The sequence below is a fragment of the Hipposideros armiger genome, unplaced genomic scaffold (genome assembly GCF_001890085.2).
Source record: "Hipposideros armiger isolate ML-2016 unplaced genomic scaffold, ASM189008v1 scaffold_1055, whole genome shotgun sequence".
In the NCBI taxonomy this organism is placed as follows: domain Eukaryota; kingdom Metazoa; phylum Chordata; class Mammalia; order Chiroptera; family Hipposideridae; genus Hipposideros; species Hipposideros armiger.
The window spans coordinates 434986-452645 of NW_017732405.1; the positions used below are offsets into that span (position 1 = coordinate 434986).

The 17660-nt window shown below is 41.1% G+C and overlaps 1 protein-coding gene across 4 annotated transcripts in view; it reads left to right on the top strand.

Moving 5' to 3' along the window:
- The window catches only part of LOC109376146 (zinc finger protein 26), a 38791-nt gene that overhangs the window by 8389 nt on the left and 12742 nt on the right, over positions 1 to 17660 (top strand). For 2 of the 4 annotated variants that reach the window (XM_019631924.1, XM_019631925.1), the window contains one exon: positions 490 to 2462. In XM_019631924.1, coding sequence (XP_019487469.1) covers positions 490 to 1841 — 1352 coding nt within the window. In that variant the 3' untranslated portion in view covers positions 1842 to 2462. The other 2 variants (XR_002122700.1, XM_019631922.1) reach the window with 2 other exon arrangements.

Consider the following 17660-nt stretch of genomic DNA (forward strand, 5'->3'; position numbering starts at 1 on the left):
GCAGTGTCACTGGCCCTCATATGTGGGATCCGAACTGGGGCCCTCTGGTGTCCCAAGCCAGCTCTTAACCAATGCGCCACTCTGCTGGCCCCCAGTCTCATTTTTAATGTCTCATTGTGCCTACATGTCATGCCCTTGTGGTACCGTACGTTGTGAACTCACTCTTTGAGTGAACTCCTGCAGTAATAAAATTCAGACATAAAACAATTGCCATGGCCCCTAAGAGTGGGCTGACTGCTTTAAAAACCATTTGGATCACTGCCGATGCGCTGCCCACTTCCACAGCGTCCTTGCTTTGGTTTGATTTAGGTCCCTGCACCTGTCCCATGCTCGGGTGTGTGCACACACGCACCTGTAGTGTTTGTCTGAACCAGCGTCAGGCCTGTTACTAAGAGGAAGAGACTCATTACACAGCAGCCCTAAAGCTCTTTAGTTCCATATCAGGTTCATGTTATGATTTTAAAAATATGTTTTGGTTTTTTTTTCTAGAAGGTTGGAAAGAATGGTACTGGAAAAATCAAGAGGAGCTTGAAAGTGTTGAGAGAAACTATGCTTGTAATACGCTTGGAAAACTTCATCTGAGCAAAACCCATGTTTCTTCAAGACAGAGACTCCTGAAGTATAACATTCACAGAAGAAGTTTGACACAAAAGTCAGGCTTAACCAGAAGCTATCTAAGAAAGAATCCTGACAGGTTTCATGGATATGAACAATCATATTTTCTTAAGCATCAAAGAGCTCACAGTATAGAAAAAAACTGTGTGTGTGGTGAATGTGGCAAAGCTTTTCGTTGCAAATCACAGCTCATCGTACATCTCAGAATTCATACAGGGGAGAGACCTTATGAATGCACTAAATGTGAACGAGCCTTCAGTGCCAAGTCAAACCTTAATGCTCACCAGAGAGTTCACACCGGAGAAAAGCCCTACTCGTGTAGTGAGTGTGGGAAAGTGTTCTCTTTCAGGTCACAGCTCATTGTCCATCAGGAAATTCACACAGGAGGGAAACCTTACGGTTGCAGTGAATGTGGGAAGGCCTACAGCTGGAAGTCACAGCTTATTCTACACCAGAGAAGTCACACAGGAGTGAAACCCTACGAGTGCAATGAATGTGGGAAAGCCTTTAGTTTGAAGTCGCCATTCGTTGTCCACCAGAGAACTCACACAGGCGTGAAACCCCATAAATGCAACGAATGTGGAAAAGCCTTTAGGAGCAAGTCCTACCTGCTCGTTCACATCCGGATGCACACAGGAGAGAAGCCCTATCAATGCAGTGACTGTGGGAAAGCCTTCAATATGAAGACACAGCTCGCTGTCCACCAGGGGATTCACACAGGCAACAATCCTTACCAGTGCAGTGAATGTGGGAAGGCCTTCGGCAGGAAGGAGCAGCTCACTGCACATCTGAGAGCTCATGCAGGAGAGAAACCCTATGGGTGCAGTGAGTGTGGGAAGGCTTTCAGCAGCAAGTCCTACCTCGTTATACACAGGAGGACGCACACAGGAGAGAGACCCTATGAGTGTAGTTTCTGTGACAGAGCCTTTTGTGGGAAGTCACAGCTCATCATACATCAGAGAACTCACTCAACAGAGAAGCCCTATGAGTGCAGTGAGTGTGAGAAAGCCTATCCTAGGAAGGCCTCGCTTCAGATACACCAGAAAACTCATTCCGGAGAGAAACCTTTCAAATGCAGTGAGTGTGGAAAAGCCTTCACCCAGAAGTCATCTCTCAGTGAGCACCAAAGAGTTCATACAGGAGAGAAACCATGGAAATGCTCTGAGTGTGGGAAATCCTTCTGTTGGAATTCAGGACTCCGCATACATCGGAAAACTCACAAGTGAGGAATGAGAATGAAGCAATGTCAGAGGCATTCTAACAGAACTTGGTCCGTGGGGAGACTTCAGATGCCACTATAGACAGGACAGATAAGCAGGAAGTCCTAAAAACACACATCAAAGAAGTCAGTCACCTGGAATGCACATGCAAAAGCTTTTACAAAAAAGGACATTGACAAATCCTTCATGATGAGAATAGTGGAAGGAATTGACTGTAGCAGAGATGGTGGCATCATTATGAAGGTTTAATGCGGAGAATTCATAGGGAAAACACTATAAATTTAATGAATTGGGAAGCATTTTCCCATAGAAAATGTATTACGTGCAGAGTTGCATTCCAGCTTCGAAGCTGTGTGTTAGAGTGAAGAAAATCTCAATTATAAATGGCGGACTTTTTCGTGGTGGGTTGTAAAGGTTTTTATTTTAATATGTAAATAAAGTAATGGTCAGGAAAACAGCCGGGAACGCATTCTGAAGGTTAACAGATACTCAGTGTGACTTTCATGAACAACACTGAATAGCATTTTTAAAACTTTTGGTATTTTTTAATGTAACTTGTTATACATATATTTGATAGTATGTGGGACAGCATCCCCCAATATTCTCCATATTAAATGCTAAATATCAGTATTGTCTCTTTCTTAGCAATATAACTCAAATAATTTGGCTCTTGATAAATGAAAGGATACAGTTATCGCTTCCAATGAGTTTTCTTATTCAGGAGTCCACATGAGTGGGGCTGGCAGTTGTTACAGGGCTGCGCGCTAGTGAATGCCGAGTCTGTTTTAGTTCAGTGTCTTCCCATTGATCGATAAGAGCACCCTAGTTTTCTCTGGAGAAATACCTGCCCTCTGTGTGTGGATCCTGTGGTAGTGTCTTTTAGGGTGTCCCTTCTGCTAGCCACAGGTGAACAGTATGCCCATTGTTGGGTAATGGTAGCCTCTTTTCCAGGATGTGGAGTCTCTAATTCAGTCTCACACGAACCAGAAGGGAGGTGTGGGAACTCGTATATTCTTGTCCCAGAACGCTAATGAGGCCATCAGTTACTTCGGCTGTATTGATTTCCCAGAATGACTGGGTACTGTCCCTTTTCGAACCTGGGTTTCTGGCCTTATGTGTGCTTCCTCATATCTTTTCAATAAAAATGTCTTTTTCTGCAAAAGTTAAGGAGAATGAGTTTCTTGTAACCTCAGGGCTTTAATTGACAAATTGTGGCTCTGGAGTAGTGTGTAGATGACAGACTGTTACAGAAAAGTGGGGTATGTGGTTAAGGTATTTTTCCTGAAACAAGAAAATGAGATTATTTATAAGATGGAACGTTTCTTGCCCGTTGTATGAAATGGTGTTATTTGTGTACACCAAGAACCTTGTGGCCCCTGATGATAAGATTCTGGGAACACTGAGGAATGACTGAGAAAAAGGTCACACATGTGAGGAAATCTGGGACAGGAGATGAGATGGCTACTTCTGGTCTTATCAGTTCTTCGACAGTGACAGACCTGAAGCCCCGAAATCTCATCCCAAGGCAGAGTATTAAATCCAGCAAGTCTCTGTGACATCACCAAAATAATTGCTTACAGCTGTAGGGTTGAGGTGGCAGAATTAAAACATGAATTTGGATTGCTAAATTTAAAAAGTTATCTGCCTCAAATACTCACTAATCCTTTATGTAAACATGCATTGGTCTAGAAAAGTCTCCTGACCCCTTTTCACCATGTCCTCATGGCCTTCCCTTGGGGTGTTGCCTGGAGAGAGGGAGCCTCCCTGGTGTCTCTTCTCATGAGGACAGTAATCCTATGGGACCAGAGCCCCAGCCTTATGACTGCATTTAACCTAAATTTTCTTAAGGTTAGGGAAATAGAGCCATACTGGGGGGTTAGGATTTTGATATGAATTTTGGAGGTACATGAACAGTCCATAGTACAATAGTCAATAAGAATATATACTCGAGGAAAGAACTCATGTTCATCATATCAACAGGAATGATACACTATTTATGAATATATTATACAATGTTGAATTTAAAATCAGATCTAGGAATAAATCTTTTAAAACATAAACAGAATTTATGAATAAAATGATAAAATGCTATTAAAATTCATAAAATTTGAGAAGAAAATTAAGAGATATTGATGGAGGAGTAGAGCAAGTATAATAAAAATATTAACTTACAAAATATAAATTTAATATAATTGCAATCAAAACAATAAGACTTTTTTGAAATGTGACAGATTTTAACATTTACATGACAGTTTACAGATCTCAAACTATCCAACAAAATAATTACAAGCACTACAATTATAGGAATTTCCCCTTTTAAATACAAGAAGTTTTTTTAATGCTGGAATAATAAAACAATGTAGTATTCACATAGCAGTAGACTAATAGGGTGATGAAACAGAAAAGACATTCCCTAAAGGGACCTTTGAACACATAGGAACTTCAGATACAAAAGAAATTAATTTACAAATATTGAAGAAAGAATGGGCTATTTGATACTCGGTGTTATGGGTTGAATTGTGTCTCCCCTCCAAACCCATATGTTGCAGTTCTAACCCCCCACCCCCCAGCACATCAGGATGTGACTGTATTTGGAGATGGTGACTTTAAAGAGGTAAATAAGGGGCTGGCCGAGTGGCTCAGTTGATTGAGCACAAGCTCTGAGCAACAGATTCACCGGTTCAATTCCCACATAAGCCAGTGAGCTGCGCCCAAGCTGAGCTGCCAACAGGTGGCAGGATGGCTCAGCTGGTGAGAGCACATGCTCCTAACAACAAGGTTGCTGGTTCAACTCCCCTATGGGATGGTGGGCTACGCCCACCCGCAACTAAGATTGAACACTGCACCTTGAGCTAAGTGGCCGCAAGCTGCCAACAGGTGGCCAGATGGCGACTGAACTTGGAGCTGAACTAGCTGCGTCCTCCACAACGAAGATTGAAGGACAACAACTTGGCTGTCCCCCTTCCCCAATTCCCCAATAAAATATTTTAAAAAAAGAGGTAAGGTAAAATAAGGTCATATGGATAGCCCCAATCCAAAATAAGAGGAGACTAGGGCACAAACAGGAGGACAACCATGTGAGAACACAAGGAGAAGACAGCTACCTACAAGCCAAGGAGAGAGTCCTCAGAAGAAACCAAACCTGGCAACATCTTGACCTACTTCCAGTCTCCAGGATTATGACAAAAATTTTGTTGTTTAACCCACCCAGTCTGTGGTATTTTGTTATGGCAGTTTTAGCAAACTAAAACACTTGCGATTAAGATATTGGCTTCCCATGTGGAAATGAAATTAGATCAGTATCTCACACTACATGACTACACAAAACTCCAGACAGATTAACCTCCCTGGTGATCTGATTATGTCAGTAATTTTGTACCCAAAGGGGTACATTGTTTTGCATGGAAATTTGTTGTTTTATATTGTAGGCCTGTAATTCTTAGGAATTACTTAAATCTGTCCAAACAAGAGTCTAGTAGGCATCCCAGGTATGATAAAGTTTGAAACACAAAATCATAAATTATAATAATTATAAAAAATAATATAATTTTATTCAATAAGGTAATCAAATAAAAAACACTGCAGTTTGTCATTGGCCGGTGTTCTCGTCGGCGATCACAGGAGGACACCGCAGGATCGCAGGGAGCAGGTAAGGGACTTCTCTGGGACACTGCAGTGTAATCCCGAGTGTGGCTCGGGGTTACCGCTTCTGGCAGTGAAAATTCACCCGAGGCACACTTGGGGTTACCACTTCTGGCAGTGAAACTTAACCCCGAGCCACACTCGGGATTACCGGGATTACCGCCAGGGTGGTTAAAATATAAATGTTGGGCCTGTCAAGTGGCGCTTTGCTTAACAGTTGGCTTGGGATGCCAGCTCTGAGCAGCAGGGCCCCGGGTTGGATCTCACACAAGGGCCAGCGACACTGTCCTCTACAGCTAAGATGGTAAATAACACCTCGATCTGGAGCTGGGCTGCGGCGTTGCCAGTGATGGCGTAGGCTGCAGTGGGGCTGCAGTGGGCTGCCATGAGCTACTTGTGTGGCCAGCAGCCAGTAGCTGGTAGCCGCTGTGAGCGGCTGACCAATGGCCTGCGACTGAGCTGCCTCACCCGGGAAGAGTGCAATGATAATACCAACATGGGCCAGTGAAGCGACGTCCTCCACAACTAGACTGAACAACAAAGGGACAGCAACTTGTCTGTTCTCCTTCCCCGATTCCCCAACGCTGTTCCCCTCCCCCAATTCCCCAATAAAACCTTAAAAAAAAAGTAAATGTCAAAATTTAGAAGATAATATAAGGAAGTATTTTATCTTATCACGATGGAGAAAGATTTCTTAAGACACTAATGGAAACCATAAAGGAAAAACTAAAATCTAAGTGACCAACAATTTTATAAACAAAGTTCAAATACAAGGAATAGAAAAAATTAAAACATATTGCATATTGAGGATTAGTAAATATACATTCAAATCCATGAATCTAGTAGAGAAAGATAACCCAACAGGAAAATAGGCAAAAAAGAACCGACAGCTTATAAACAACAAATGGCGTAGAAATGTGTATACTTCATCAGTGATCACTGAAACACATTACCCATATGTTCTGAATTTCAAATATTAGTCCAATCCTTAAAATATTTATCTTAGGTATCCATACCTTGTTCCTAACTTCTAATGTTCCACCATTAAGCAGCATATTGGCTTTATGGTTAAAGTCTATATTTTTATCATGTTAAAGTAGCAAACACATTCTAATTTGTTATTTTTAAAAAATGTATAATGTACTTTTAAATCTTTTCATCTTATTGAGGTGATTATATTTTTAATTTTTTTCTTTTGACATGTTGATATGGTAATATTCATGAATTACCATATTCCTGTGCTTCCAGAATAGAATCCACTTGGTTACAGTATATTTTTATAAGGAACTGCAGCTTCTCTCTGTTAATAATTTCTCAGTATTTGCATGGATACTCACAATCAAGTTCTGTCTAAACTTCCTTTTCAAATCATAATTTGTCGATTTTGGTGTCTATGCTATTTAATAAAGTTCCTTCTAATTCCTCTGGAACTATTTAAATATAAGAATTCTCTGATCGCTGGATATTTGAAAGAGTTCAATGGGAACTCAGTGATTGATGCTTTTCGGCAGAGAATTTCTTGTCTTCATTTTTACCCATGATTAGGTTTTCTTGTTTCTTGGATCAAATTTGATACATCTATTTGTGTCATAAAGAATTTTGAATGTAACACAGAATTCTCATTCAATTTCCTGTGTGTCTGTGGTTCTCTCTTTTTTTTTTATCTTACCCTTCTTTCTCTTTTTTATAAGTATAGTTACTTGTTGATGATAACTTTCCCCCACACCACTTGAATTATGGATCAGCTTTACATTTTCCCGTGGATTCTTTGCTTTCCATAAATGTATTAAAAAATATTTTTCGTTTTTCTCAACTGAATTCTTAAGCCAACTGTCTTTTTCTTAAGGCTACTTTTGGATTTGGATCCCTAATCTTTTAAAACACTAATCCTTTATGTTTCTCCCAAAACTGCACTCACGAAACTCAATCCAGGGCTGACGGCCGTCTCCGCGTCTCTAGGCAACCAGCGTCTGTAGGAGGCCGGGACGCCGACGAGCCGCACAGTCTTCTGGGAAATGTAGTTAGGAAGGGCCTTCCTCTCGCGCACGCGCACTCGCACGGCTACCGACGCTTTCGGGTTGCGCGGGTTGTCTTTGTCCTTCGCCGCCACGCGAGAGGCGAGTGTGCGTGTGTCTATAGACACCCCCCGCTCCCCCAGTCCTGGCCGTGTCGGGGTGCAGCGGATCCGCAAGGATCGCAGCGAGGCCCGCGGCCCGGGGCGTTGTGCTGGCCGTGGGCGTGGCGGTGGCGATTCTGGGGGTCGGCGGTCGGTCACGTGGTTCCGGGTCCTGAGCACCCGAGGCCGGAGGCCTGGGGGTCCGTGTCGGCGGTTTTGCGGGTTCAGGGGCTGGGGTTGAAATACGGCCGGGGGTTGGGGCCTGAGGGGAGCCCGTGGGGGAGGACTTTGGGGGTCGTATTGGGCTGCGGGCTTCGAGGCCTGTGGCCATCAGCGCTTAGACGGGAGGGGAAGTCTGGGGGTCGCGGGGCTGCGGTGCGGCGGGCACCGATGGGGCCTTGGCCCGAGAGTGGGGTGAGTCAGGGAGCCTGGGGTCAGGGCGCAGGAGCTCGGGCGCACTGTTCGCTGGTGGTTTGGGGCGTCTGGGGGCGCTGCTGGGTCCCGACGGGACTCCGAGCGGCAGAAGGCCGGAGGCCGGCGGGGGCAATGCTGCGGGGGGCGGGTCTGCGTGCCGGCTCCGGAAGCCCCGGGCCTTTGTCCTGAGGCGTCGCTCATTGGCCCCCGGGCTCGTACCCGTTGGACGTTTTTTTCAGGTCGATTATTAAAAGGCGGTGCCTTCCGCGAGTGGCTCACCTGGATGTCTTCGGCTGCCAGCCCAGGTCAGGTCGGGTTGAAGGCCTGGGACCCGATGGCTGAACAGAAAGCGTTCATAGTGTATCTGCGCAGAACCAGGTACAGTCAGTCGGGGGCGAGGGCGACCTGGTTGCTAGGCCTGTTATCCGGCTTCCAGCCTGACTTCACCCAACCCAGCGCTACTTTTAGCAATAGAGTGTTTTGAAGGGCTTCTCTCCTAAATAACAAAACAAGCAAGCAAACGAACCCCCCTCCCCCCCGCAAAAAAACAACTTTTGACAGTAGCTGGTGTGACAGGGACAACATGGGTCTGAAGTCCTTATCTCTCATTTTGACCCTCCTCTGCCTCTTTGAGCGGATCTCTCTTGATTTCTGGACCTCACGTTTTGCATCTGAAAATGAGGGAGTGGAAAGAAATTATCTCCATCCCCCCCCCCCCAGCTTAATGTCTTTTGCTGTCATCAAAACATACTTCATTTTATTTATTTATTTTAATTATTTGTTTACTTTGTGTTTCCCATGTAATGCTAGACTGAAACTGTTGTTTTCCTGGTTTAAGGATTAACATTAATAAATAATATGTTTTTCTATTATAAATTTAAAATATGTTCACTAGTCAATTTGGAGCATCTTGAAAAACAGATTGTAATAAAAATCATTATCCCATCACAAGAAGATAGTCACTGCTAACATTTTGGTACTTTTTTTTTTAGCGAATGTATATATGTTTTTAGTACATCTTATTTATATTCCCTCTAGAAAAACAAAATTGGGAATATGCTGCATATGCTGCTTAAAACCGTTATAATAGATCATGAACGTTTTCTGCAACTTGGAATATTTTGTCCAAAGTGGGGAGTTTAAATTTTCCTGGGGTAATTTTCAACTGGCACGTCAGAACTTACCTTTCTCTTTTTATCCTTAGTCTGTCTTAGTGTCATCTTTCCCGGATCAGGAACTGTATTGTTCCTGTCCTGGGAATATAAACGGGGACTCTGGAGCCCTTTGCCTGTGTTCACAGGCTTTGGGGTCACAGGCATGGGACCAGGGGCTCAGATCTGCCACTTCCTAGGTGTGCCATCGATGCTGGGCAAGTGGCTAGACCAATGTGCCAAATGCATTTGAAAAGACCATATGGGGTATAGAACCCCTGACACGTAGTAAGTTTAAATGCCATGTTTATTACTCTCTGCCTTTCCCCTGAAATTCCTCTAGAACGTGATGCTGAGTGGAACAAGGGGATGGTGATGAAGGCTGCCCCTTACTTCCGAAGATAAATGTGAGGGCTGTTGCAGGGAGCGCTGCAGTGCCATGCACGAAACTGCCAAGGTAAGAAAATACCAATCGGGTTAAAGTGGGCCAGATCCTACAGTGAAGGGCTTGGGCTTTTGTGGATGAGGTGACATGTGAGCGCCCAGTGTAAGAAAGAGTTCAGGGGTAACTTCTCCCTCAAGGGCCAACTTTGAAAAACAATTTTTATTGTTAAAAAATATAAATGGACTTTTGTTGTGGTTTTCAGAATGAACCATTTGTAACTCGTAACACTAGAAGCACCTCTCTAGACTGTCAGAAACATTTTTAAAACTAAAATAAGGTTGAATCTGCATTGTGCTCAGTAACAAATATCAGAAATATTTTAAAACTCCCATACTGGTGGCTTATCACTCCCTGTTCTCCTGAAATTCTCAATTCTTTATATTCTCTGCAATAAATCTACTTCCTGTTGACGTAGTCTCTCTTTATTAGTTCTCTTTAAGAAGTTCTCATAAGAACTCTTTGTAAGTTCTTACTGAAACCCAAGTAAACATCACCAAGAAGTCTTTGACAAAACCACAGAGGGAATTTTAAAATCATATTGTGCGTTTGGCTATGTGCTTAAGGAAATGGTTTGAATGATAAATGTAGTTTTAGTGATCACAATGCCAGAATATATTACATAAAATGAGATGAAGTGAAAGCAGAATGCAAAGGAAATGACATATTATTTTGGGTGTATTTTCCCAATTTGGGGTGTGTGTGTGTATGTGTGTGTCTTTTTCATTAAAAAATTTATAATTGATTTTTTAACCACACAGGTTTTTACATTTTTTTAATGGTTGAATTTATTGACTGTTTTAAAAAATACATATGGCTTTTGCTTTTCCATCATGTGTAGGGAAAATTTCTGCCACATTACCCAAATGTTCACCTTTGTTTTCTTCATGCATTACTGTGGTTTCTATTATTTTAAATTCTAATTCATCTGGAAGTAGTTTGCTGGACCTTTTACACTCATTATTTTGTATTTCCAAAAGCGTCTGAGCTCTTCCTGAACTTTTTTCTTCCAGATAAACTTTATAACTGCTTGTTGAAGGAAAACTTTTTGAAATTATGATTGGAGTTGACTAAAGATATAAATCATTTTGGGTTAAATTATCTTTACTATATCAAGTCTTCCTATTCCAGAACAAGATTAAATTGTACATGTACGAAATCTTTTTTTCTAGTCCCCATTGGTATTTTCAGTTTGTTTTATATGGATCTTACATATTCTTGTCAAGTATATTCCTGTATATTTTATGAATTTTTTTCTATTAGTAGATTTTATTTTCTATCTTTTTATTGTTTTATATAAGAAAGCTGTTGATATTATAGAGCTATGTTTATTGAACTGGAAAGATGTTCTTTCCATAGTGTGAAAAAACAAAAACAGTTTTTAAATGTGCCATATACTTATATTTCGGTTAAAAATATCCCGGTAATTTTCACCATATCTTAAGAATGGTGTGGTGATACCATAGATAATAGTTGGTCTCTGTTTCTAAATTTCGCTGTCATATTTTACTTTTGTGGTAATAGCTGTGGCTGATATTTGTTTAGTACTTATGTGTGCCCCCTCCTGCTCTAAGATGCATATATTTTCACAATTTAAGATATCAAGGAATGACTTCTTGTGTAACTGTGAGAAAGCTCAACATGTGTTTCTGAGTTGGCACTGACGTTTGAATCACAGAAAGGCATGAAAGGGGAGAGCTTGATTTTTTTAAGTGCTGCTTTTTAACAATACCGGGGAGGGCAGGCTGTTTTTTGTTTGTGTTTTTTTGGAAATAAGAGCTAACTCCAAGATACTGGGGGTGGGGATGAGTGCATAAATACACACAAATGACATTATGATTTTGGTAGTAAATGCCTTGAACATAGCAAGAAAGAGAAATAACATTCCAATTCTGCTACTTAATAGCTGTCGATCACAAGCGCACTCAAAATCACACTAAATCTCATTTTTCATTCTGTAAAATGGAGATTATGTTAAATGCCTTATTGGGTCATCTGTGAGGGTTAAATGATAAAGTACTTAGTATTTTGCCTTATGTTTAGACAGCACTCAAATATTAGCTATTGTTATTACAAGCAACTGGTCACTTTCTTTCTAATATCTCATTACTAGGAATCCCACCATGAAAGTCACCCAGTGGTCCACTTTATCCTCGTTGTTTAGCAAGTAAAGAAATGGAGGCTTAGAGGGCAAGAAAGGAGCATTATGGGGGGTTATGGAGTGTCATCATGGAATGAGAAAATAGTCGTCCTCCAGAAATACATAACCTCTATGAATCAAACAACATAGCTTCATATACAAAATCCAAACATCGTTATTTACAAGGAAAACTGACCAATCCGTAACTATCGGGAGATTTTAACATACTTTCTTCAGAAATTGATAGAACTAGTAGACATTAATTATGAAGGTTAAAGAAGAGTTTAATAGGAAACTAAGGATCAGAAAATGAAGTTTATTTGTGCCCAAAGTCACATAGTCAGTAAAGGGAAAAGGTTGAATGAAACTCAACTCTGTTTTAACACAAATCACATAACCTTGCCAAAATTCCGTCCACTTAAAATAAGTTGTCTTGTACTTCACAGCACCTGTTAAATCGACTTACACTTTACTGCTCACAGTAAACATTGACCAGATCTCAGAATTACTTACTTCTGTTATTTCTTTCTGTTTGTAGAAGTAGACTTCTGCTCTTCTTTTGCACTATATCCTTTTTCTGTCCCCAATAGCCCTGTCTGTTATATAGATGACACGCTCTGGCCTCAGGTGGTCATGAATTCCTAGTTCCTAGCAAGAGAGGAAAAGATTTTTGGTGAGTATAAATATTACAATTGAAGCATTTGTCCCTAAGCCCACAGATTGTGTGTGAGATAAGAAAGGAGTCCCTGTAACCAGGACCTGGTCTCTGCAAAGACCTCGCCACGACCTCAGCAGAGCTTCAGGAAGTAGCGGAAGAGACACAGGATAGAAAGCTCTCAGACTCGCTAATCTTCTCCCACAGTGAACAGAAAATGACCATGTTACAGGTGAGTTAATTGTTTACTCATTATTTTTCTAGGAGATTGGAAGAAGTGTGTAAGCCTTGCAGTGAAAAAGAAAAATATAAATAGATAAGGAATCAGGGAAAAATAGCTTCAGAAGAGTAGACCCAGATTGCGACAGAATTGCAGCAGTGTTAATTAGAACCAAGACATCCTTAAGGTCTGAAGTTTTATAAGCCACAGTGTCCTACATAATCATTGAATTTGAGCTGCAAACTTAGTTCTCAAGTTTTTGGCAGTTGTAATATGAGTTGGATTATCCAAAGGAAAAAACAAATTGAGTCTTCATAGAAAGTAAATATTTCTTGGTCACTCCTTGATGAAGTCTTCAAATAAATGACATAATGAGTAATATCCTCAAGAGAAACGTTATAATAAATATGTAGGTCTTATGGCCATTTTTCCTGGTTTTCCTCAGAGTGGACCCAACAGGAAAATGCCACAGCAGAACTTAGTGGCCATAATGATTTCTTTTATTTACCTACATATTTAATTGTGAAGCAGAATCACATGCAGAAAGTACATAAAAGGTAAAAGTACAGCTTAATGAATTATCAATTAAATACCTATGAAACTACCATGCAGGTCGGGAAGCAACTTTCCCAGCCCAGACGAAGCCCTTCAGGCTCCCTGTCCGGTCACAGCTTCTCCCGCCTGACAAAAGACACCCACAGGCGCCTTCTCCCATACTTCTCCCCTTGACCTCAGGACCCATTTCCTTGCTTTATGGCTTTACTTCGAAGGGTTCACCCTGAACAGTGCCGCTGATTCTGTGTTCTGTCGCGGACACTCCTTTGTGTTCTTTCACTTTGTATTGCTTCTCTCACCTGACATTGGTTTGTGAGATCATTGCAGTTACATCCTCCTCTTTAATTAAGGTAGTGTCTCAGTCACCAAATCCAGTCAGTGTCTAAATTCCCAGTTGTCTTACAATTCATAAACCGTTTGCAGTTTGTTTGAGTCGGAATCCAAGTAACGTTCATACGGTGCAGTTCATTGGTCTGTCTCCCACATCTCTAAACCTATTGTCTCTTCTTACACTTTCAGCCGTATTCTTTGTTGAAGGAGCCAGTCATTCATTCTGTAGCGTTTCCTATGTCTGGATTTGCTGTTTGCACCCCAGAGTGTGTTAATGGGTTCTGTCACCTGTGTCCCCTATGTACTGGTAGATTTAGAACTGTGCTGTCCCATCCGGAAGCCACTGGCTGCGTCCTGACTGCTTAAATTTAAATAAGTCCCTCAGGCACACTAGCTCAGTTCAAGTGCTCTGCAGCCGTACACTGGACAGCCGTGACCTAGATGGCACAGATAAAGAATATTTCCATCACAGCTAGGCAGATCTGATTGAGAGGCTTGATCAGATTCAAGTCTGAGTTTTGGCATGAATGCTTCAGGTTGCGGGATGCACTTAACAGGAGGTGCACGATGCCTGAACGGTGCTCTGTCGTGCTTTCTAGATGGTCATTGCCAGGTTGGCCATTTCACGAGGGGTTGCAAAAGGATAACATCCTACTTCAGCCATTTCTTCTTTATTTATTAACTAGAACACTGCTTTCTAGCTTGGCCAGATATATCAGGGCTCAGTTTGTAATTTTTTGCCCCAGACCTGCAATTATCCATTTCTAGAGTAAATAGTATCTTGAAATTTATTAATTTAAAACATTTTTCTTGCCAAAACATGGAAGATATAGATTTGTGCATATTGACTTTGTATCTAGGATCTCCTTAAGCGCACTTATTAGTTCTAATAACTTTTCTTTTGATTTGATAAGATTTTTCTATGTTCACAAAAATATCAGCAATATTTTTTTCATAAAAAGAAATTCTACTGAATTCCTATTTTGCCAAGACTTTTTATGACAAATTAATGACAATTGTTTTTCAATTTTTGGTGCATTAATCTTGTTCTTTTGTTCATATGCTCATTCATTTTCATACTTTTATATTATTTCTTATGAAATCTCCTTATTTTTGAAAATTTTAAACATTCTTTTTAAAACTCTGTTAGATGTTACTATTCTTTTGCAGTTCTTCTGATGTGGATTCTTCCATTTTCAGATATGCTTTATTTGCGTCTATTGAGGTGGTTCTATATTTTTTCTTAATCTATTAAGGTAGTGAATGTCATTGATTTTTTTTCAAATAATGGTAAAACAACCTTAAATTTTAGGGATAAACCCCAACTTAGTCTTAACATATTTTCTTCATTATTTGTTGTTCAGTGTAGTTTAGGATTCTCCCATCAGCGTTCATGTGTAAGTTAGTTTTGCTTTTCCTTGCAGTATCCTTTTGGGCCTTGTTTCCAAGGTGATGCTGGTGTCAGAAAGCTTCCTTTGATTAGCATAATGTTTATGAGGTCCACTCATGTTGTAGCATGTATCAGAGATCGGTCCATCCTGTGGACACACGACTTCTTGTTTATCCATTCATCACCTGATGCACATTAGGGTTATTTATACCTTTTGGTGGTTATAAGTAATGGTGTTGTGAGTAGTCACGTACAAGTTTTTGTATGGACTTTTCATTTCTCGTGAGTGCATACCTAAGAGCCGTTGCTGGGTTGTATGCTGAAATTATATTTAACTTTTAACAAACTGCTGCAGTTCGTAGCACCTTAACTGGTTTATAGTCCTACCAGTATGAAGTTCCAGTTTCTTCACATCCTTTCCACCACTTGTTATTGTGTGTCTCTTTTTTTTTTTTTGCTATGAGAATTCTAAACTCTTTTTGTGTGTCTCTTTTGATTATAGTTATTCTGATGAATGTGAAGTGGTATATCACTGTGGTTTTAATTTGCATTGCCCTAATAATTATGTTGGTCATCAGTTCATGTACTTATTAGCCATCCCTATGTCTTCTTTGATAAAACGTATTTAATTATTCTGTCTTTTTTAATTGGGTTGCTTGTCTTTGTATTATTGAGTTCTAAGAGGTTTTTATTTTTAAGTTCTGGGTCAAGTTCTTTATCAGAACTATGATTTGTCAATAATTTTTTCTAGTCTGTGGCTTGTCATTTCATTTTTTAATCATGTTGCTTGAAGTTCAAAAGTTTTAAATGTAGTTTTGCCCCTTGAGTAGGAATGTAGAACCTTTCCCTATTTTGGTCCCTTCACCCTCTCTCCTTTACATTACAGCTGTCTTATATGTCACACACACATATTGAAAACTCCATAAAAAAATGATACGATTTTTGCTTTTAACCATCAAACGTTCTTTAAAGTATGAAGAAGAATAGTGTAGAAGAAGTATATTTGTGCAAATATTTGCCGTTTTTCTTCTTTCTTCTCTATTGTCTAAGTTGCCTTCTGGTATCATTTCCATCTGAAGCTCTTCCACTTAATGCTTTGGAGCACATATGCTGCCCTTGAATTCTCTTCATTTCCCTCATTAGCAAATGTCTTTATTTCACAGTTTTTTGTGATGCATATGTAAGCTGGCTACAAAATTCTGGGTTAACAGGTCTTTCCTTTCAGCATTTAAAAAAATGTTCTGTTTCCTCTGGCTTGTGTGCTTCTTAATAAGAAATTTGCAGTCGTTTGTATCACTGTTCCCTGTTAGTGATGTGACTTTTTTCTTTGCCTTTATTCTGTAACAGTTTTATTATGATGTTCTTGGTCATTTCTTTATGTTCACCCAATTAGAGGTCACTGGGCTTTTTGAATCTGTAGGCTTGTGCTTTCACCATATTTGGGGAGCATTCAGGCCGAAGTTTCTAGAAACCTTTTTTCCCACCGTGCTTTCTGGTCTCTTTCTGGGACTCCTCTGACGTCTGACGTGCATTTGGTGTTGTCCACAGTGTCCTGAGCTTTGTCCATTTTTAAGTCTCTCAGTTGCCCAATATGAATACTTTCTGCTGACTGTCTTCAGGTTCGCTGTCTCTCAGTGTGTGGTGTGCTGTTTAGGGTCAGCTTTCTTATTTTCCAGTGGTATTCTGAATTTTTAAAAGAGTGTGTTTTCTTGTCATCCCAGGAGATTTTGGGACAGAAATCCATCTTGATCTAAAATCCAGAAACCTTTTAAAACCTAAATTTGCTGATATCACTCCCGCCCTGTGAAATCTTTCCTGGCTAGTCCCCGTTATTACCCGCACTTGAGATCTGTCTGACTGAACTGTGTATTTCCTCTATCCTTGCAGTTTTGAAGCCCATATCAGAGCTGCCGTCTCCCAGAATGCTTTTGCACCCCCTTTTTTTGTGGAAAACACTACTTTCCTGAAGCTCATCTCAGGCTTTGCCTCTTGCACAGAGCCTAACGTGATACTAAGGAGAGTGAGGCTGTCCCTGCTGTGATCCACGCTGCCCTCCCCCCGTTCTGTTGTAGCTACTTTAACAGCCTATTTTATTTATAGCTGTACGTGTGTGTAGCCTCTACAAGACTAAGCAGTTTTTTAGGATATTGTTGTATCTTTATTTTGCTACCACTTCTTCTTGTGCCAAATTTGAGGTCTAGTAAATATTTTGTTGGTGGTCCGGTTCCTTTGTACTGTGTGCACGGAGGGTAGAAGGGTGCGTGTGGCCTTTCATCCCACAGAACGCTACAGAGGCAGCGACGTGGTGGCATGCGCTACTCGCTGGGATGAGAGCAGGCGCTCCAGCTCGTGGTCTGTGCGGCCCCACGCCCTGACAGACTGCTGCAGACTCACTGGGATTGTGCTCTCACAGGAGTCAGTGTCATTTGAAGATTTATCCGTTGACTTCACCCAGAAGGAGTGGCAGCTGCTAGACGCCTGTCAGAAGGACTTGTACAAGGACGTCATGTTGGAGAACTACAGCAGCCTGCTGTCGCTGGGTAAGAACGCAGCCCAGGGGCCTCACCTGTGCCCAGCACCTCGCTTTTAGAGTGTTGGTGCCAGTGGGGTGGTGGCACCTCCAACACGTAACTTCCTGGATGCCACATTCCGTTCATAGTCATGGGCTAATCCTGTGTGGCAGGTATAATTACTCTCCTTTGTTTTCTAACAAGGAGGTTAAGTAACGTTCCCGAGGACTGATGGCTAGTAAATGAAGGACTCTGGGTTT